General features: G+C 45.6%; 1 protein-coding gene across 1 annotated transcript; it reads right to left on the reverse strand.

Annotated features, from left to right (window-relative positions):
* Positions 1-45: 45 nt before the first annotated feature.
* Positions 46-5,609, reverse strand: LOC141657693 (vesicle-associated membrane protein 721-like). The gene is made up of 5 exons (XM_074465002.1): positions 5,204-5,609; positions 2,039-2,180; positions 1,834-1,954; positions 1,617-1,679; positions 46-538 (listed from the first exon to the last, which is right to left on the reverse strand). The coding sequence occupies exons 1-5, from the start codon at positions 5,391-5,393 to the stop codon at positions 386-388; spliced, it is 669 nt and encodes a 222-aa protein (XP_074321103.1). The 5' UTR covers positions 5,394-5,609; the 3' UTR covers positions 46-385.
* Positions 5,610-14,582: the final 8,973 nt, after the last annotated feature.

The following is a 14,582-nucleotide window of genomic DNA, read 5'->3' on the forward strand; positions in this document are numbered from 1 at the left end:
TCTGTCATACAAGAAGGATGACTGCAATATGCAAACAACGTCAAATAACATGAATACGTCCACCATCCTCGTGGCCATTTCAATTTCCAAAGAAGCCGTAATCATCAGTTACGAGTGTCTCAAACTGAGTATTATCAAAGTACAAAAAGGTACATTTTCCATGACAGAAAATTCCAGATTTTATACAGTCGCCTATACACATCAGAATTCGAAACAAGCATTCTCTTCCCAAAGCACTACTCAAGATATATGAAACTCTACCATGAATCATCAAGAGTCAGGGAGCTATTAAAACGAGACAAACCAAATACGTGATGGGCGTATGACAGGCTTGTATAGTGATATATATTTAACGCATGTTTCCAAACCAAACTCCACCAGGATACTACTTGTGCGAACAATTAAACCCATGGCATACTGACAAGACTATGATGAGGATCAGTGCGATGATGACACCCAGCACAATGAGCTTGATCTTCATGTTTTGAAGCCACATCTTTCTCCTGATCTTTGTTCCCTGTTGCCTAAAGTCTTGTGCCTATAAATACAGTAAAGAAACTAATCATTCGTTTGCACATCAACATTACTCACAGTCAGTGTTATTTACATTTCATGCCTCCCTCCATCCCATCACAAATTCTTGTTTAAGACGGACATATCCGTCTTAAACATGAAACGGGTCAAATAGATAGATGGGACGAAAAAAAACAAGTAAAATGTCTTGGGAATGACAATAAAGTTGTCCCATCTATCTATATATGGTAATACTTGACCCGTTTTAAATTTAAGACAGATGACCGTCTTAAGGAAAACCAATTGTCATCCCATACATATAGTCTCATTATTTATTTAGGTCCATGCCAAAATAATTGGCCACATAATATCGAGTAAAATAGACAAGTGAACTCTCTAAACCATTATTCTATGTCATTCCGACAATTCACTTTCGTTGCGTGTTGTGTATCGTGTCTCTGACACTTACAGTCTAGTCGGAGTAACATAGACTTCCTTAGCTAAGTAATATAAAGATGAGGGCATTATGGTATCTTTCCATATAACTCTGAGTCAAATGGCAATAATGATTTTTCATCCCTAAGGGTCCGTTTGGATACAATTTTAGGAGGGAAGGGGAGGGGAGGGGGAGTGAGGGGAGGTAAAGGGAGGGGAGAGAAGGGGAGGGCAAATGGGATGTGGGTATTTGGATAACAAAAATTATGAAGGGAAATGGAAGGGGAGGAAGGAGGGAGATGAAGAATGGATGGAGGATTGAAGGATGTTGGTGGTATAATTAGAGTCCAAATAAAGTTTTCTTTCTAAATCTTGCCACCATTGGAAAGATTATAGTTTGTTCTATAGGAGGGAAAATAAGTCCTCTCATTTCTCTTTCTTTCCATTTCTTTTCTCCCATATTTTTTATCCAAACAAAGGAAATTAAATCCCTCCCTTTCCCTCCCCTCCCCTTCTCTCCAATTCCTTCAATCCAAACGGACCCTAAATCTTAAATATCTCTAGTCAACTTGGGACAATGAGATAAAGGGGGTATAATTTAGAGTAATGCAGAAGATATTTGTATTCCCAGAATAATGGATAAACATGAAAAATGTAGTATCAGAAACCTGTGAGCGGAGATTTTCTGTCTTGTCAACAAGGAGCTCAATCTTCTCACCGCGATCCAGAACCTGAGTAGAGAGCGAGCACATGTAATGAGAGCACATAAAATTTCATAACTTCTCAATAATGAGTAGAAAAGAGGATACACCACGACAAAGCGCTTCCAGACTTCCATGTTATCAACAAGTTCATACAAACACAAAGAACCCTGAAATTTCATACCTTCTCAATATTCTCCATCATAACTCCTTTGACTTCAGAAATCTGGGCCTGAACTTTGGCAAGCTTGTTCATTTCGTCCGGGTGATCAACACAGTACTGCATATGTTCCTTGAGTTTAGGCCTTAAAAGACATATAAGAAGGTTCAGAATCCATACACCCACACAGCAATTTAATGGATATCAAATTCAGATGAATGTAACCTACCCAAATTCTTTGTTCAAGCTCTTTGCAACAGCAGTAGCAGCTTTTCCACCTCCATATCTCTTGTTAAAGTCATCCTTAACTCTTTCCAAGAAAGCCATTGGAATTTGCCTACCAACAGACTCAACTGCAACGACACAATAGGCTGCAGAAAGCAACATATGATGAAATACCTACATATATTCTTGAATTTGAAAGCAAAATATAGCTTGAAGAATCCACAGACAGGTTACATAACTACATTCCACAGAACTTTTTTGATCTTTTAAGGAAACAACCACAGGTAGGGAAACAAACAAAGGTTGCCTCAAAATTGAAGAGATGCCTCTCACTGGTGGGAGAACTTAAACTTGGGGAAGTAAGTTCAGAAGAAGAAATTAAAAGCTGGACTAAGTTTTAAAAAAAAAAAAAAAAAAAAAAAGCAGAGGTCTGACATGTTACTTGGAACCAAGACTCTTGAACCCTTTGTTTGGATGGAGGGAAATAGAGGGAAGTGCAAAAGAGTGGAACAAATTCTTTTGTTTGGTTAGTAAGATTGAGCCAAAGAGAAAGGGAGGGAGGGAAACATTAGTCTTCTCCTACAAAATTTTCAACTTGACGAAAAATAACTGTGTAAAATATGCAAGAAACAGTAGTTAACCTTATGCACATAAACAATCCATCCTTCAAATCTAAGGTACCTAAAGTGGACGTACACAGACCACAACTCCACAAGCACTCACCGGAATTACGTCAAACTTAAAAAATCTCCAAAACTAAAAGACACATCTCAGAGGCCTAGTATATGGTCCCTTTAACACTGAAGGGGAAAGGTTAAAATCCACCATATCTCGAGCTCCTAAATGCCACATACAACAGATTACCAAACGAGAGATAACAAAAAGTGAGGGAAAGAAAAAAAGAGGTGAAGTTCGGACTGTTGGAAGTGGGACAGTTATTCTGTTGATAATCGTGAACAGTATCCATGTTATGAAATAAGAATGCTCAGAAGGATAATTTATTCCATACCAGGATACTGTGTATGAGTCTATGAGGTCCTCTGAAAAGCCCACTGACATTTCAGGACTTTCCAACGAATTTCATCCAAGTACTTATAAAATTACAAGACTGGGAGGAGGTAATAGGATCAAGATATAGTCAGTTAGTCATCAATGAGGCGATTGTACAAATTTAGCCTCAAATTGAATTAATTGAGGGAGTAAAGACTTCCTAAAATCTTGCTACAAGTGCATCAAAACCCTTATTTGTTTGAGACCTTAAACAGTAATTTAAAGGAAGATAATGGGATGTAGGTAATTTACAGAGTTGGTTACCGAATTTGTTATGAATAAGTCACATCTGATTCGCGAGCGTGTGATATATGTATCTTAAGCATGGCTCATGATAGAGTACGCTCTAACCGATTTGCGATCTGATAGGGGTTTGGTGAATCAGGTCACCAATTTTACAAACATCTAATGATTTTAATTGATTCCCAATATGCAGACCTGTGAAGTGTGGCCTATAAATGTTGGTCATATTTTGGCAACAGGCCATTGGATCATACTGTGCTTCACATGATAATTAAACGTGCCATCTTTCAGTTGGTTAGTGAGATTGAGTAGGAGGGAACACATAATAAATGAAGTTTATATTTCTAAACCCTCTACAAATTCACATACAAACGGAAAAGGGGATAAGGGTGAGCATATGAAAATCTATACATTATGAGAATCTTTTCTAGTTCACGTGCCGAGTAGTTGGTAACATCATGTACGCACCCGAACAAGGTGCACCATCAAGTTAAAAAAAAAAAAAAGAAAAAAACATTGACAATGGTAATGGACAATTCTCAAAGAAGACACCTTCTACACCATGTAACAAAATTAAACCAATGTAAAAAAGGCCGAATGATATTCTACAAAAGTGAACAAGGTGAAAGGTGAAAGTTCTATGAGGTTCCAAGGAATAGTGTTGGATAGAGACTAAATTCTTATCTCATTCCAGAAGAGCACTGTTTGTAAGAAACCCCTATAACTACCAGGTTGGTCAGCATTACAACCCCATTCAAGCAACCAGGCGCAAATAAAACACCTGATTCCACAATTTAGAAAACCGAATGTATGTTCAAAAAAGAATGTCACTGAAACAAGCAAAGGTTTACTAAACATCAAACCTCACACACAGCAAAAAATTACGTGACACGGTCTTAGAGTTACTCTGACACGGCTTCAAGTGTCGGACACGACACGGTGTCCGAGTGTCGGAGACGTTTGTTTTCAGCAAAATGTTCAATTTTTTGGTCTAAAAGGAAGTGTTGAAGTGTCGTGTCGGACACTTCAAGTATCGGACGCACGACACGCCACCAAAGCGAAGTGTCGGAGTAACATAGGCCGTCTTACATATAAGACTAACCCATAAACCCGGTAGGAGCCACAAAGCAATAAATAGGGATGGAGGTTTGGACCTCTAACCTCTGACATTTCACTTTGGGAGCGTGTCTGAGTCTGACACTAAAAAAGTGTCAAACACAACACGACACTTCACTTTAATCAAAAAATTGAAAACTTGGCGGAAAATAATCGTATCCCCGACCCTCAAACACTGTGTAGTTCAACCCTTGCTCCGAATAAGAGTAACATCGCCTCTAACCTGTAGACTAAAGTAGTCCACAAAACCTCCCTTGTCAGTCTCAAACACTAGACAAGAACATCCCCGGTTGTGCCTTGTGACACCGTCCTACACTAGCAAATGTGACATCATTCTATACAAAACCCCCCACCAAACACAATCTACCTCTTAATTAATTTATTTATTTTTTTAAATTAAAAGAACAAGGATCAATTGCATAAACAATAATTTCACACTAGGAACTAAAACATCAATCAAACCCAAATCGAAAATCCGGGTTAAAATGACAACGTAATAACCCGGAAAAACGAGAACGTCAATCACAAACATTACCCGAGTGCCTCAATGGCTCCAGCAAATTGCGAGCTAAGGAGGTCGAATGTCGGCAGCCTTACCCCTAACCCGGTATTAGCAAGACGATCACAAAATCAACAAAAATCAAACATACTAACACAAATCACTTTAATTAGATCAAAACTCACAAAACATAACAAACAAACAGACATACAAATCAATAAAAACAACCGAAAAGAAGAGATTAATCGAGAGAGAAATTACTGAATCCATCAGAAACAAGAAAGTTGAAAGTATGTCCATCACAATTGTAAGTGAATTTGTTGTTAGTAGCAGGAAGTTTCTGCAAACATTGAGATGCGATACTTGTGAAATTCCCAGAAAATTCAGTGTACTCTGCTAATACCACTGTACCTCTTGCTACAAAACTGTAGATCAAATTTTGTTGTGCCATTTTTTAATTAGGGTTTGTGATTGGGAGCGTGTAAAGTGTAAACCCTGGATTTGATTTAATTGAATTGGTGTATCTACCTCTCCCCAGAAATCTAGAGAGAGAAGATTGAGTAACAGTAGTAGATTTGGGGAAAAATGGAGAGAGACGGGAAATGGTGAGGTTGAGACGTTGAGTGTCTAGATGACAATTGACATGGACACTTTACTTTGTTATTTTAACCCTAAGATTTTGTTCCCTATAATATATACTTCGTGTACACAAATCCCTCTTATACTAAAAGAATAAGATATTTTCAAAATTTTCCCGCCTAAATATATTTTGCTATAATTGGATTTTTATTATATCATATATGTAATTGAGTTTTTATTATATCATATCTGTAATTGTACTTTCATTATATTATATCTCTAACTGGAATACACTGAATTTTTCCTTTTCCACCGATTAATACAAAACATTAACAATAGGAAATTTTACAATTAAATTTCAAATTGAGTTAAATATCAGTTGTATAAATGTTATTTTCTTTAATATTCTTATCTAAAAACTGCGCATTAGCGCGGGATCTATACTAGTTTTTACTATATCAAATGTCCTTTAATTTAAAGTAGAGGTGAGGTGACCATAGCCCGAGATAGCCTCGACTCGGTCTCGAGTCTCGACTCATGAGTTATAGTTGGATGGACCAACCATGACACGTCCCTTAGGAGAGTGTTAGGTTCGGTTAGCTAAGGCCCGACTCAGACTAGCCTGTGGATGGGTTGAAGGTTGGTCGATCGGCTTAGATTTAAGAAATATTACAAGTAGTATTTTTAAAACTTTTTAAAGGAGAGAATGTATACATGTAAAAGAAATAGAAAATTCAACGGTTTGAGGTTCGGTTTGATTAAAGACGGGTCTGAGTCGGGGTCAAAGGGCTATCACTTGAGGTTTCGGATCAGGCAAGTTAGCCACCTCTAATTTAAAGGCACATTCTCCTTGTTTCATTTATTAATTTCAAATATTGTTAAGAGCTACATTGACCATGAATGTATTCTTTGCAAGGGAAATCCACATTTATTTCGTTACTTTTAGAGTTAAACTAATTATATTTTGATGATTGGAGCTTTAGAGTTTAGAATAACAATATAAACTCGTTATTTCTACTTTGATGGTGTGAGATTTTCTTTCATTTATTGGCAGAGATATGTCAGTTTACTTTCCATTTATGCGCAGAGATATGTTAGTTACTGTTAAATTGTAATTCCAGAGCAAGTATAGTTACCACCCGTGGCTTGTTGAATGATGTCTTGAGTTGGATTCTCCCTTGGTCTTAATCGTTCCTCTCGGCCTCTCCTGCAACAATGAACGAACTGAGGGCTTGGCTTTGAGCCAAGCGTACCCACTCCGACGCCCAAGTCAGTAAACTTAGATGTATAAGTTGTATGCTAATTGGCTAGGAATATATTGTAGAGAGATAAGGAAGATTATACCAGATGAATAGTGTATTTAGGTTAAGTTGTGTATTTCTGGATTGGATCCTTTCCTCAATGAAGGTTGAGGAGTATTTATAGACTTCACCTTTTGTCACGTAGTGGCCAAGTGGCCAAGTGGCTAGCGGTGGAAAGATCGATCTACCCCTCGGCCGAGGGACCTATGGCTGGCCGGCGGGCCCCGGTGACTCACCGCCGAGGGGTCTTGGATATGAGTACGCGGGTATGTGTTCCGGTGGCGGGTTGTCATGCGGGACCCGGAGTTGGCAGCCGATGGGCCGCATCGGCTAGGTCGTCTAAGTCGTTGACTTGCTGTGGATATCTTTGACCTTGCTCAATATGTTGACTTGGTCAGCGGTGCAGAATATGCCCCATCAATTTGCCCCCAGCGTAGTCTATGCCGTGGTATGGGCTTCGATGTACGTCTGAGCGTATATTCTGCGCAAGTAGTTTGTAGAAAATTTTCTGCATCGGCTTCTTCTGCGGCGGCTTCTTTTGCCTCTGCCTGGTCTTTCTTAGGCCGTACCATATCCCCCCTCCACATGGATGTGTATTGGGCATCCGATGTGGATAAGAAAGGGACGCCGTCGAGACCGGGTTTGAGAGTCTTGGTAGTTTTTGATTGCCCCGGCCGGCGCCGTCGGCCTGGTTGATCATGTGGCCGGCGGAGAACAGATGCTTGGGAATTTGTTGAGGAAGGTGAATAGGCAAGGAGATATGAATAGGCGTGTTGAAGACGCTTGGTCACTGTTGCATTGATTGACGTCTAACTGTTGCAACGATTGACATCCCGTGGTTGCATGTCCGACACGTGTCCGCACGCCGATTGGTTGACGCTTCATGGGTCATTTGTTTGCGATTGGTCCTTCTTCATGGGCTTTTCCCTATAAATAGGGCAGTTGCTCCGTGAAATTGGTCACCAATTTCATTCTCCAAAATTTTTCTTCTCTCTAAACTTTCAAGGGCTTCTGTCTTCTAACATTCAGAGTTGTTATTCCGGCGAGTGTTTTTCTTCAAGGTAAACAAACAAACTTCTTCACTTTTTATTTTGTTAAATAATTGTTGCTATTATGTCTCTATCGGCGCCGGGACTAGCACTTCTGCGCCGGAGGATTACCCATTGCGTCTTGATGGGGAGGAGATACTAGACGCCATTCCGATAAGGTTTGGGGGCCCTAGGTCTCCTTCTCCCGTAGTCGATCCACCACCGGAGGGACGGGAGGATGAGGGTGAGGATGCTTGATGAGGATGAGGGGACCCCTTCGATGGTGGGAGGTCATGCTGTCCCGGATCATGGCGAGCCCCGCACGACGGTCTTGAACGTGGTTGGTCCCATAAGTTCGCCAGTTGTTCCGGCGAGACATTTTTCGGAGGCCATTTCTCGTTCGGTGAGGGGTATAAGATCGTTATTCCTAAAAAGGGTCAGGCGGTCTGTTGCCCTCCACCGGGTCACACCGGCGTGTACATCAGGCATCTGGAGTATGGGCTGCTTGTTTCCTCCGAATAAATACGTCGTGGCCATTATCAGAGCTATGAACGTCGCGGTGGCCCAACTACATCCGCTGGCCATGAGGACGATAGTTGGCTTTGTGTGGCTTTGTCTCTTCAGGGGGGAGATCCCGACGATCAACTTATTCCGCCGACTCCACGCCTTCGACCGTCAATTGCCGGTAAAGTGGGGTGGTACAGCGTACAGACGGAGCCAGGCTATGTCTCCGTGAACAAGCTTACTTCTTGCAAAGACTGGCAACGGCGGTGGGTGTATGTCCAAGTGCCGGAGGATTACCCATTGCCCCGGTCTTTCCAGAGCCCTGTTTACTTGCGGTGTGAGAACCGGGAAGAGTATGAGGAGTGTACCTCCCGGGGTAAGGTGAAAATGGACGCTTCGAAGGTTCCTCTTACTGAGGATGAGGAGCGGGCGATGCAGCTGTTCGATGCTGAGAAGGGATGGCTGCCCCCGACTCAGATTATTCTTCAAGATGAGCTGCTCTGTCACGTCGGCCTCATACCGGCCCTCAGCCAGGGTGAGTGGGGTCGGTGTGAGGCCCATTTTTGCCTGTTATGCTCCTGTTTTTTAGAGCTATGTTCTATTCCTGTCGTGTAATTCTTGTTTGGTTTTTGCAGACCGGTTTGGCCGAGTGGTCCGTCCGAGAGTACCTTGAAGAGGTTAGGCCTTGATCGGGACGGGAAGGTCGTTGAGCAAAGATCCTACGGCTAAATCGCGCGATCGTAGACCGTCCCCCAACGAGCTCATGGATAAGCGATTGAAAGGGGTAGATCCGGTGGCGGCCCGGCAAGGGTTCTCGGAGCGTGCCAAAGAGAACGAAGAAAGTCTGCGTCCGGGTCGGGCGGCGTGCGTGCCCGACTCCCTCTTCGACCTCGGTGGTTCGGAAGGAACCCGTGGAGGTCGTTGATATTACCGGGGGTCGGTGACCGTTGCTAAGGAGCCACCGCTTGCTTCCGCCGTTGTCGGGAGAAGAGGAAAGATCCGCCATCTACCTCGCCGTTGGCGGGAGAAAATCGGCCCACGAGCGAAGAGGTTCCAAACTGGTACGGATCTAACTTATGGTTCGGATTTAGCCGGTTCGCCGGATATCCCGGATGACCGCTTTCGATGTGTCAATTCAAGGTGACATGGATGCTTTGTGTAAATTTTTTGTAGATCCTCCCTCGGCGACCGTCGTTCTTCTGACGGCAATCGATCGAAGAGAGAGGGCTGTCGAGAAGGCGGGTGACGGAAATGTCATTGTTGACTCCTCTGCTCAGAAGATCTCTGCCTCCGAGCTTGTGGCGGAGGGTGTGAAAATGTATAAGAGGCTGGCGAAGTGGACCCAACAAGCCGGCTCCTATATCGCGGAGCAGGAGAAAACCATGGCCCAAGCTGCGCCGCTGATGGCGAAGCTTAAACTTGACCTCTCCGCCGCGAAGGGGGAAGCCGCGAAGTTTAAACTGGATCTCTTTTCTGCCAAGAAGCGCGTGGAGGAGGTTGAGAAGCTGCTGGGGGCCGAGAGGGCCAAAGTTGAGCAAGCTGATGCCGCTACTGCCAAGATGATGGAGGAGCGGGATAGGTACAAGGACGCTCATAACGCCGTGGTCGCCGAGGGTGAAAAGTGGAAGAATCAGTTCCACCACCAGGCGGAGGCGCTTAGGGACGCGCAGTCGTCCTTGCTCAAAAGGAGAAGGATATTGCCATGCTTCAAGATGATCTTCTCCCTAAAATGTGCGCCCAATTCCGGGACCAGGCCGAGGAGGCGACCAGGGAGGCAATAAGGAAGCTCGTCCCCGAGGGCTCTTTCCCGTGGGATAAATTTGAGCGACTTTTGGACGAGATGGCCGAGGGCTGCGGACGCAGCGGCGGCGGAGAAGACGGAGGCCGTCTGTGATGCAGAGGTGAAGGAGGGTGACGTGCTAAAGGCACTTGAAAGTGTAGAGCCCTCTTCCGAGCCGGCCACCGAAGAGGCTGCTGCTGCTGATGGAGGACAGCAACAGGCATAGGGAGACGGGCGGTCGTCACCAGACTCACCCGGCGTCTCGGATAGCTTTAGCTGTTCGGGGGCCAACTATTGAGCCTTCTCTCCCTGCCATCTTTTGGCGCTTCAAATCCTAAGTCTGTAACCTTTTGTTTTTCTTTGTTTCCTTGCTTTTTGTAAAGCTTTGGTAGGTAGAGTTTAGGCTATCCTCATGGGGACGGCCGTCGTCTGTACTCTCCTTGTAATCATTTTTAATAAAGTTTTATCTTTTGGTCCTTGGCTTTGGCCGGGACTTTGATCATCATTCTTCACTTGTCTCTTTGCGTTATTTAATTGAGTGCCTTTGTTTTACCGTCGGCATGGCCGAGGCAGTTAGAATGCACATCTCAACTGTGTTAACGTCTTTAGCATTTCTTCTACCATACCGGTCATTGTGTCCCCGTCGCTCTCGGCTAAGGCCGAGGTAATCGGGGTTATGGCTCGATAGCGCGTATCGGTCATTGTGTCCCCGTCGCTCTCGGCTAGGGCCGAGGTAATCGGGGTTATGGCTCGATAGCATTCGTAACTGTAGGCATATTGACCGCCAGACTTGCGTCTCAACTGCACTGAGTATACGTTTCTTCTAGCATATCGGTCGTTGTGTCCCCGTCGCTCTCGGCTTTGGCCGAGGTAATCGGGGTTACGGCTCGATAAGCGCGACGTCGATCATTGTGTCCCCGTCGCTCTCGGCTAGGGCCGAGGTAATCGGGGTTATGGCTCGATAGCATTCGTAACTGTAGGCATATTGACCGCCAGACTTGCGTCTCAACTGCACTGAGTATACGTTTCTTCTTTGGGTGACTGACCGGTGGCAACTTATGGAGGGGACAAGCACTTTGATGGGAAATTTGGGTGATTCTTCATTTGTTATGATTACGCATTGGGGTGTCCACAATGGGCTTGGACACCTCCGCCGCTATACAAAGTACTTTCTTAAGTTGTCGGTGTTCCAATGGCTCATCAAAGGCACGCCCTCCATGTCCGTCAGCCGGTATGTACCCAGCCTCATCTCTTCAACCACTTTGTAGGGACCTTCCCGTTGGCCGTCGACTTACCGTGAATGTTTCCCTTGTTAGTGGCAGCCGACTTTCTTAGGACTAGGTCTCCCACTCTTAGGTCCCTTTTGTGGACTCTTCGGTTGTAGGTTCTTTTCATCCGGTTTTGATATACTGCCAAGTTGAGGCGTGCTGTATCTCGGCTTTCTTCGACTAGGTCTAAGGAAGCTCTCAGGCCTTCCTCGTTTTCAATCAAGTTAAAGGTAGCCGTTCGAATGTTGGCACCGCGCTTCAATTGCGGGATCGCCGGAACCGTAGACTAGGTGGAAAGGGGTGTACCCCGTTGCTTCTTTCTCCGTGGTTCGAAGGGACCATAGGACGCCGGGTAGTTCATCGGCCCACCTTCCCTTAAGGTCTTCGACTGTCTTCTTCAAACCGTTGAGGATCGTTTTGTTGGCCGCCTCCGCCTGTCCGTTGCTCTGTGGGTGGCAGACGGAGGAGTATGCAAACTTGATACCAAGCTCTTCTAACCAATTCATTATCGGTCACTCCAAACTCTCGGCCGTGGTCAAATACTATAACTTGGGGTAATCCGAAACGAGTTATAACATTTTCCCAGATTACCTTTACGACGGCCGTGGTCTTCGCCGGATCGCTTGCTACGCTTCAACCCATTTGGTGAAGTAATCAACAAATGACGATCAAGAACTTCCTTCCTCCGGAGGGCTGTTGGGAATGGCCCTAGCATGTCCATCCCCCACTGTGCGAAGGGAAGAGGGCTAAGCACCGGTTGTAGGTCCTGGAGGGAGCGTGTATTACACGGGCATGCATCCGATTCGTGCACTTCTTGGTCTTTGTTCCGAATCTTGAAGCATGGTGGGCCGTAGTAGCCGGCTCGTAGAGCTTTGTGGGCTAGCGTTCTTGCCCCCATGTGGTGTCCACAGATGCCTTCGTGAATCTCTCAAGATGTCGCTCTGCGTCGGCCGGACCGACACACTTCAAGAGTGGTCTTATTACGGACCTTCTCGTACGTTCTCCTTCGAACACTAAGTACCTGGCGGCGATCCGTTTTATTTTGGCCGAGGGATTGCGGCCCTCCGTAATTCACCCGTAAGTTTGTATTTCATTATCGGAGTCATCCACGTTGTCTCGGCCTCTACGTTGCCCACCATGCCGTCGGTCTCAGTGATGCTCTTCGCATTCCTGATATCTACCAGCACGGTTCGGCTGACGTTCTTGATGGTTGAGCTGGCAAGTTTGGAGAGAGCGTCGGCCCGGTTGTTCTCGGATCTGGGAACACATTGGATTTGGAAAGACTTCAATTTCGCTATGTCGGCCTTTACCCTTTCTAGGTACCTTACCATTCCGTCGTCCCGAGCCTCAAACTCCCCTCGATTTGGTTAGTAACCAACGGTGAGTCCGTCTTCAACACAATGTGCTCTGCTCCAGCAGCCCTAGCTAGCTCGACCCCGGTTATCACCGCCTCGTATTCGGATTCGTTGTTCGAGGCCGAGAAGGTGAATTTCAAGGCGTACTCGAACTCGTCCCCGTTTGGGCTGATGATGAGGATGCCGGCTCCTGAGCTGTTCGTCGTGGAGGAGCCGTCGGTGTAAACCTCTCATACGCCTGGGTTTGGCTCTTCTTGATACGTGCATTCGGCCAGGAAATCTGCAAGTGCTTGCCCCTTTATCGAAGGTCTTGGTTTGTACTTGAATGCCGGGGAGAGTTCCACCGCCCACTTGATGAGCCTGCCGGATTGTTCGAATTTTTCCAAAGCTTTCTCTAACGGCTGATCGGTTAGGACCGTCACGGGGTGCGCGTCGAAGTAGGGTTTTAACTTCCTCGTGGCAACGACGACGGCGAAGGCTGCTTTTTCGATTAGTGGGTAATTTCTCTCGGCGGGCAACAGCGTATGGCTGACAAAGTAGATTGGGTGTTGCTGTTTGTCTTCTTCCCTGATGATCACTGCACTGACCGTGGCCGAGGTAATCGCTATGTATTGGTATAGCGTCTCCCCGGCAGATCGGCCGGACAGAGTTGGGAGAGTCGAAGATGAGCTTTCGCTTGTTTGAAAGCCGTGCTCTGTTCCTCCCCCAGCTGAAGTCTTTATTCCCTTTCAACACTTTGAAGAATGGGGTGCTCTTGTCGGTGACCGAGAGAGATGAAACGGGCGAGAGCCGCCATTCTTCCTGGTCGGCATCATAACCTCTTTTCGATTCCTTGGCTCCGGCAGGTCTAGGATTGCTTGGATTTTGTCCGGATTTGCATCGATGCCTCGCACCGACAAGTACTCCGAGGAATTTTCCTGCCGGACCCCGGTTGCATTTCATTGGGTTGAGCTTCATCTTGTATTTCCTTAGTGAACAAAATGTTTCGTGTAAATCGGCCAGGTGCTCGCTGTCGGACTTGCTTTTCACAATAGCATCGTCGACGTAGGCCTCAATGTTTCGCCCTTTTTGATTTTGGAACACTTTGTCCACCAGCCTTGTATACGTTGCGCCGGCGTTTTTCAAACCGAACGGCATCATTTTGTACATGTATGTGCCGTTAGCGGTGATGAATGCGCATTTAGGCATGTCTTCCTCAGCCATGAAAACCTGGTGATATCCCGAGAAGGCGTCCGGCAGGCTCAAGATGGTGTAGCCTGCCGTGGCGTCGATTAAGCTATCTATCCGAGGCAAGGGGTAACAATCTTTGGGGCATGCTTTATTAAGTTGGGTAAAGTCTACACACATTCTCCATGCCCCCGATGATTTCTTTACCATCACAACATTGGCTAACCACTCAGGGTAAGTGCAAGGCATAATAAAGCCCGCCGTAAGCAGTTTATCTACCTCGGCTTTGATGGCCTCATCTTTCTCGACCGAGGAGTTCCTCATCCTTTGCTTGACAGGGCGAGCGGTGGGGAGTACGTTCGGCTTGTGAATAATTACCTCCCGGCTCACACTGCATCTCGGCCGCCGAGTAGGCGAAGACGTCTTTATTTTTCCTTAGCAGGTCCAGGAGTTCGGCTCTGAACTTTGGTTCCAGGTTGACACCGATGGTTATGGTGCGGCCTGGATCAATCTCCACCTCCTCGGTCTCTGCTCCTTCGACCATGCTGATGGTTCGGTCGTTCTCGGGCCTGGGAGTATGCTGTATCTGGAAGGATTTTAATTTTGAAGCGCCGGCTCTCACCCTCTCTAGATACCTTGTCGTCCTATAGTCCCGAGC

Source organism: Silene latifolia, chromosome 5 (genome assembly GCF_048544455.1).
Source record: "Silene latifolia isolate original U9 population chromosome 5, ASM4854445v1, whole genome shotgun sequence".
Classification (NCBI taxonomy): domain Eukaryota; kingdom Viridiplantae; phylum Streptophyta; class Magnoliopsida; order Caryophyllales; family Caryophyllaceae; genus Silene; species Silene latifolia.

Excerpts from the sequence above, each read along its gene's own strand:
- LOC141657693 (XM_074465002.1), bottom strand. The coding sequence starts at position 5,393 with ATGGCACAACAAAATTTGATCTACAGTTTTGTAGCAAGAGGTACAGTG. Across the intron at positions 2,181-5,203 it reads TCTTGTTTCTGATGGATTCA|CCTATTGTGTCGTTGCAGTT; the intron begins GTAATTTCTCTC and ends TGCTTTCTGCAG. Across the intron at positions 1,955-2,038 it reads AGCTTGAACAAAGAATTTGG|GCCTAAACTCAAGGAACATA; the intron begins GTAGGTTACATT and ends ATGTCTTTTAAG.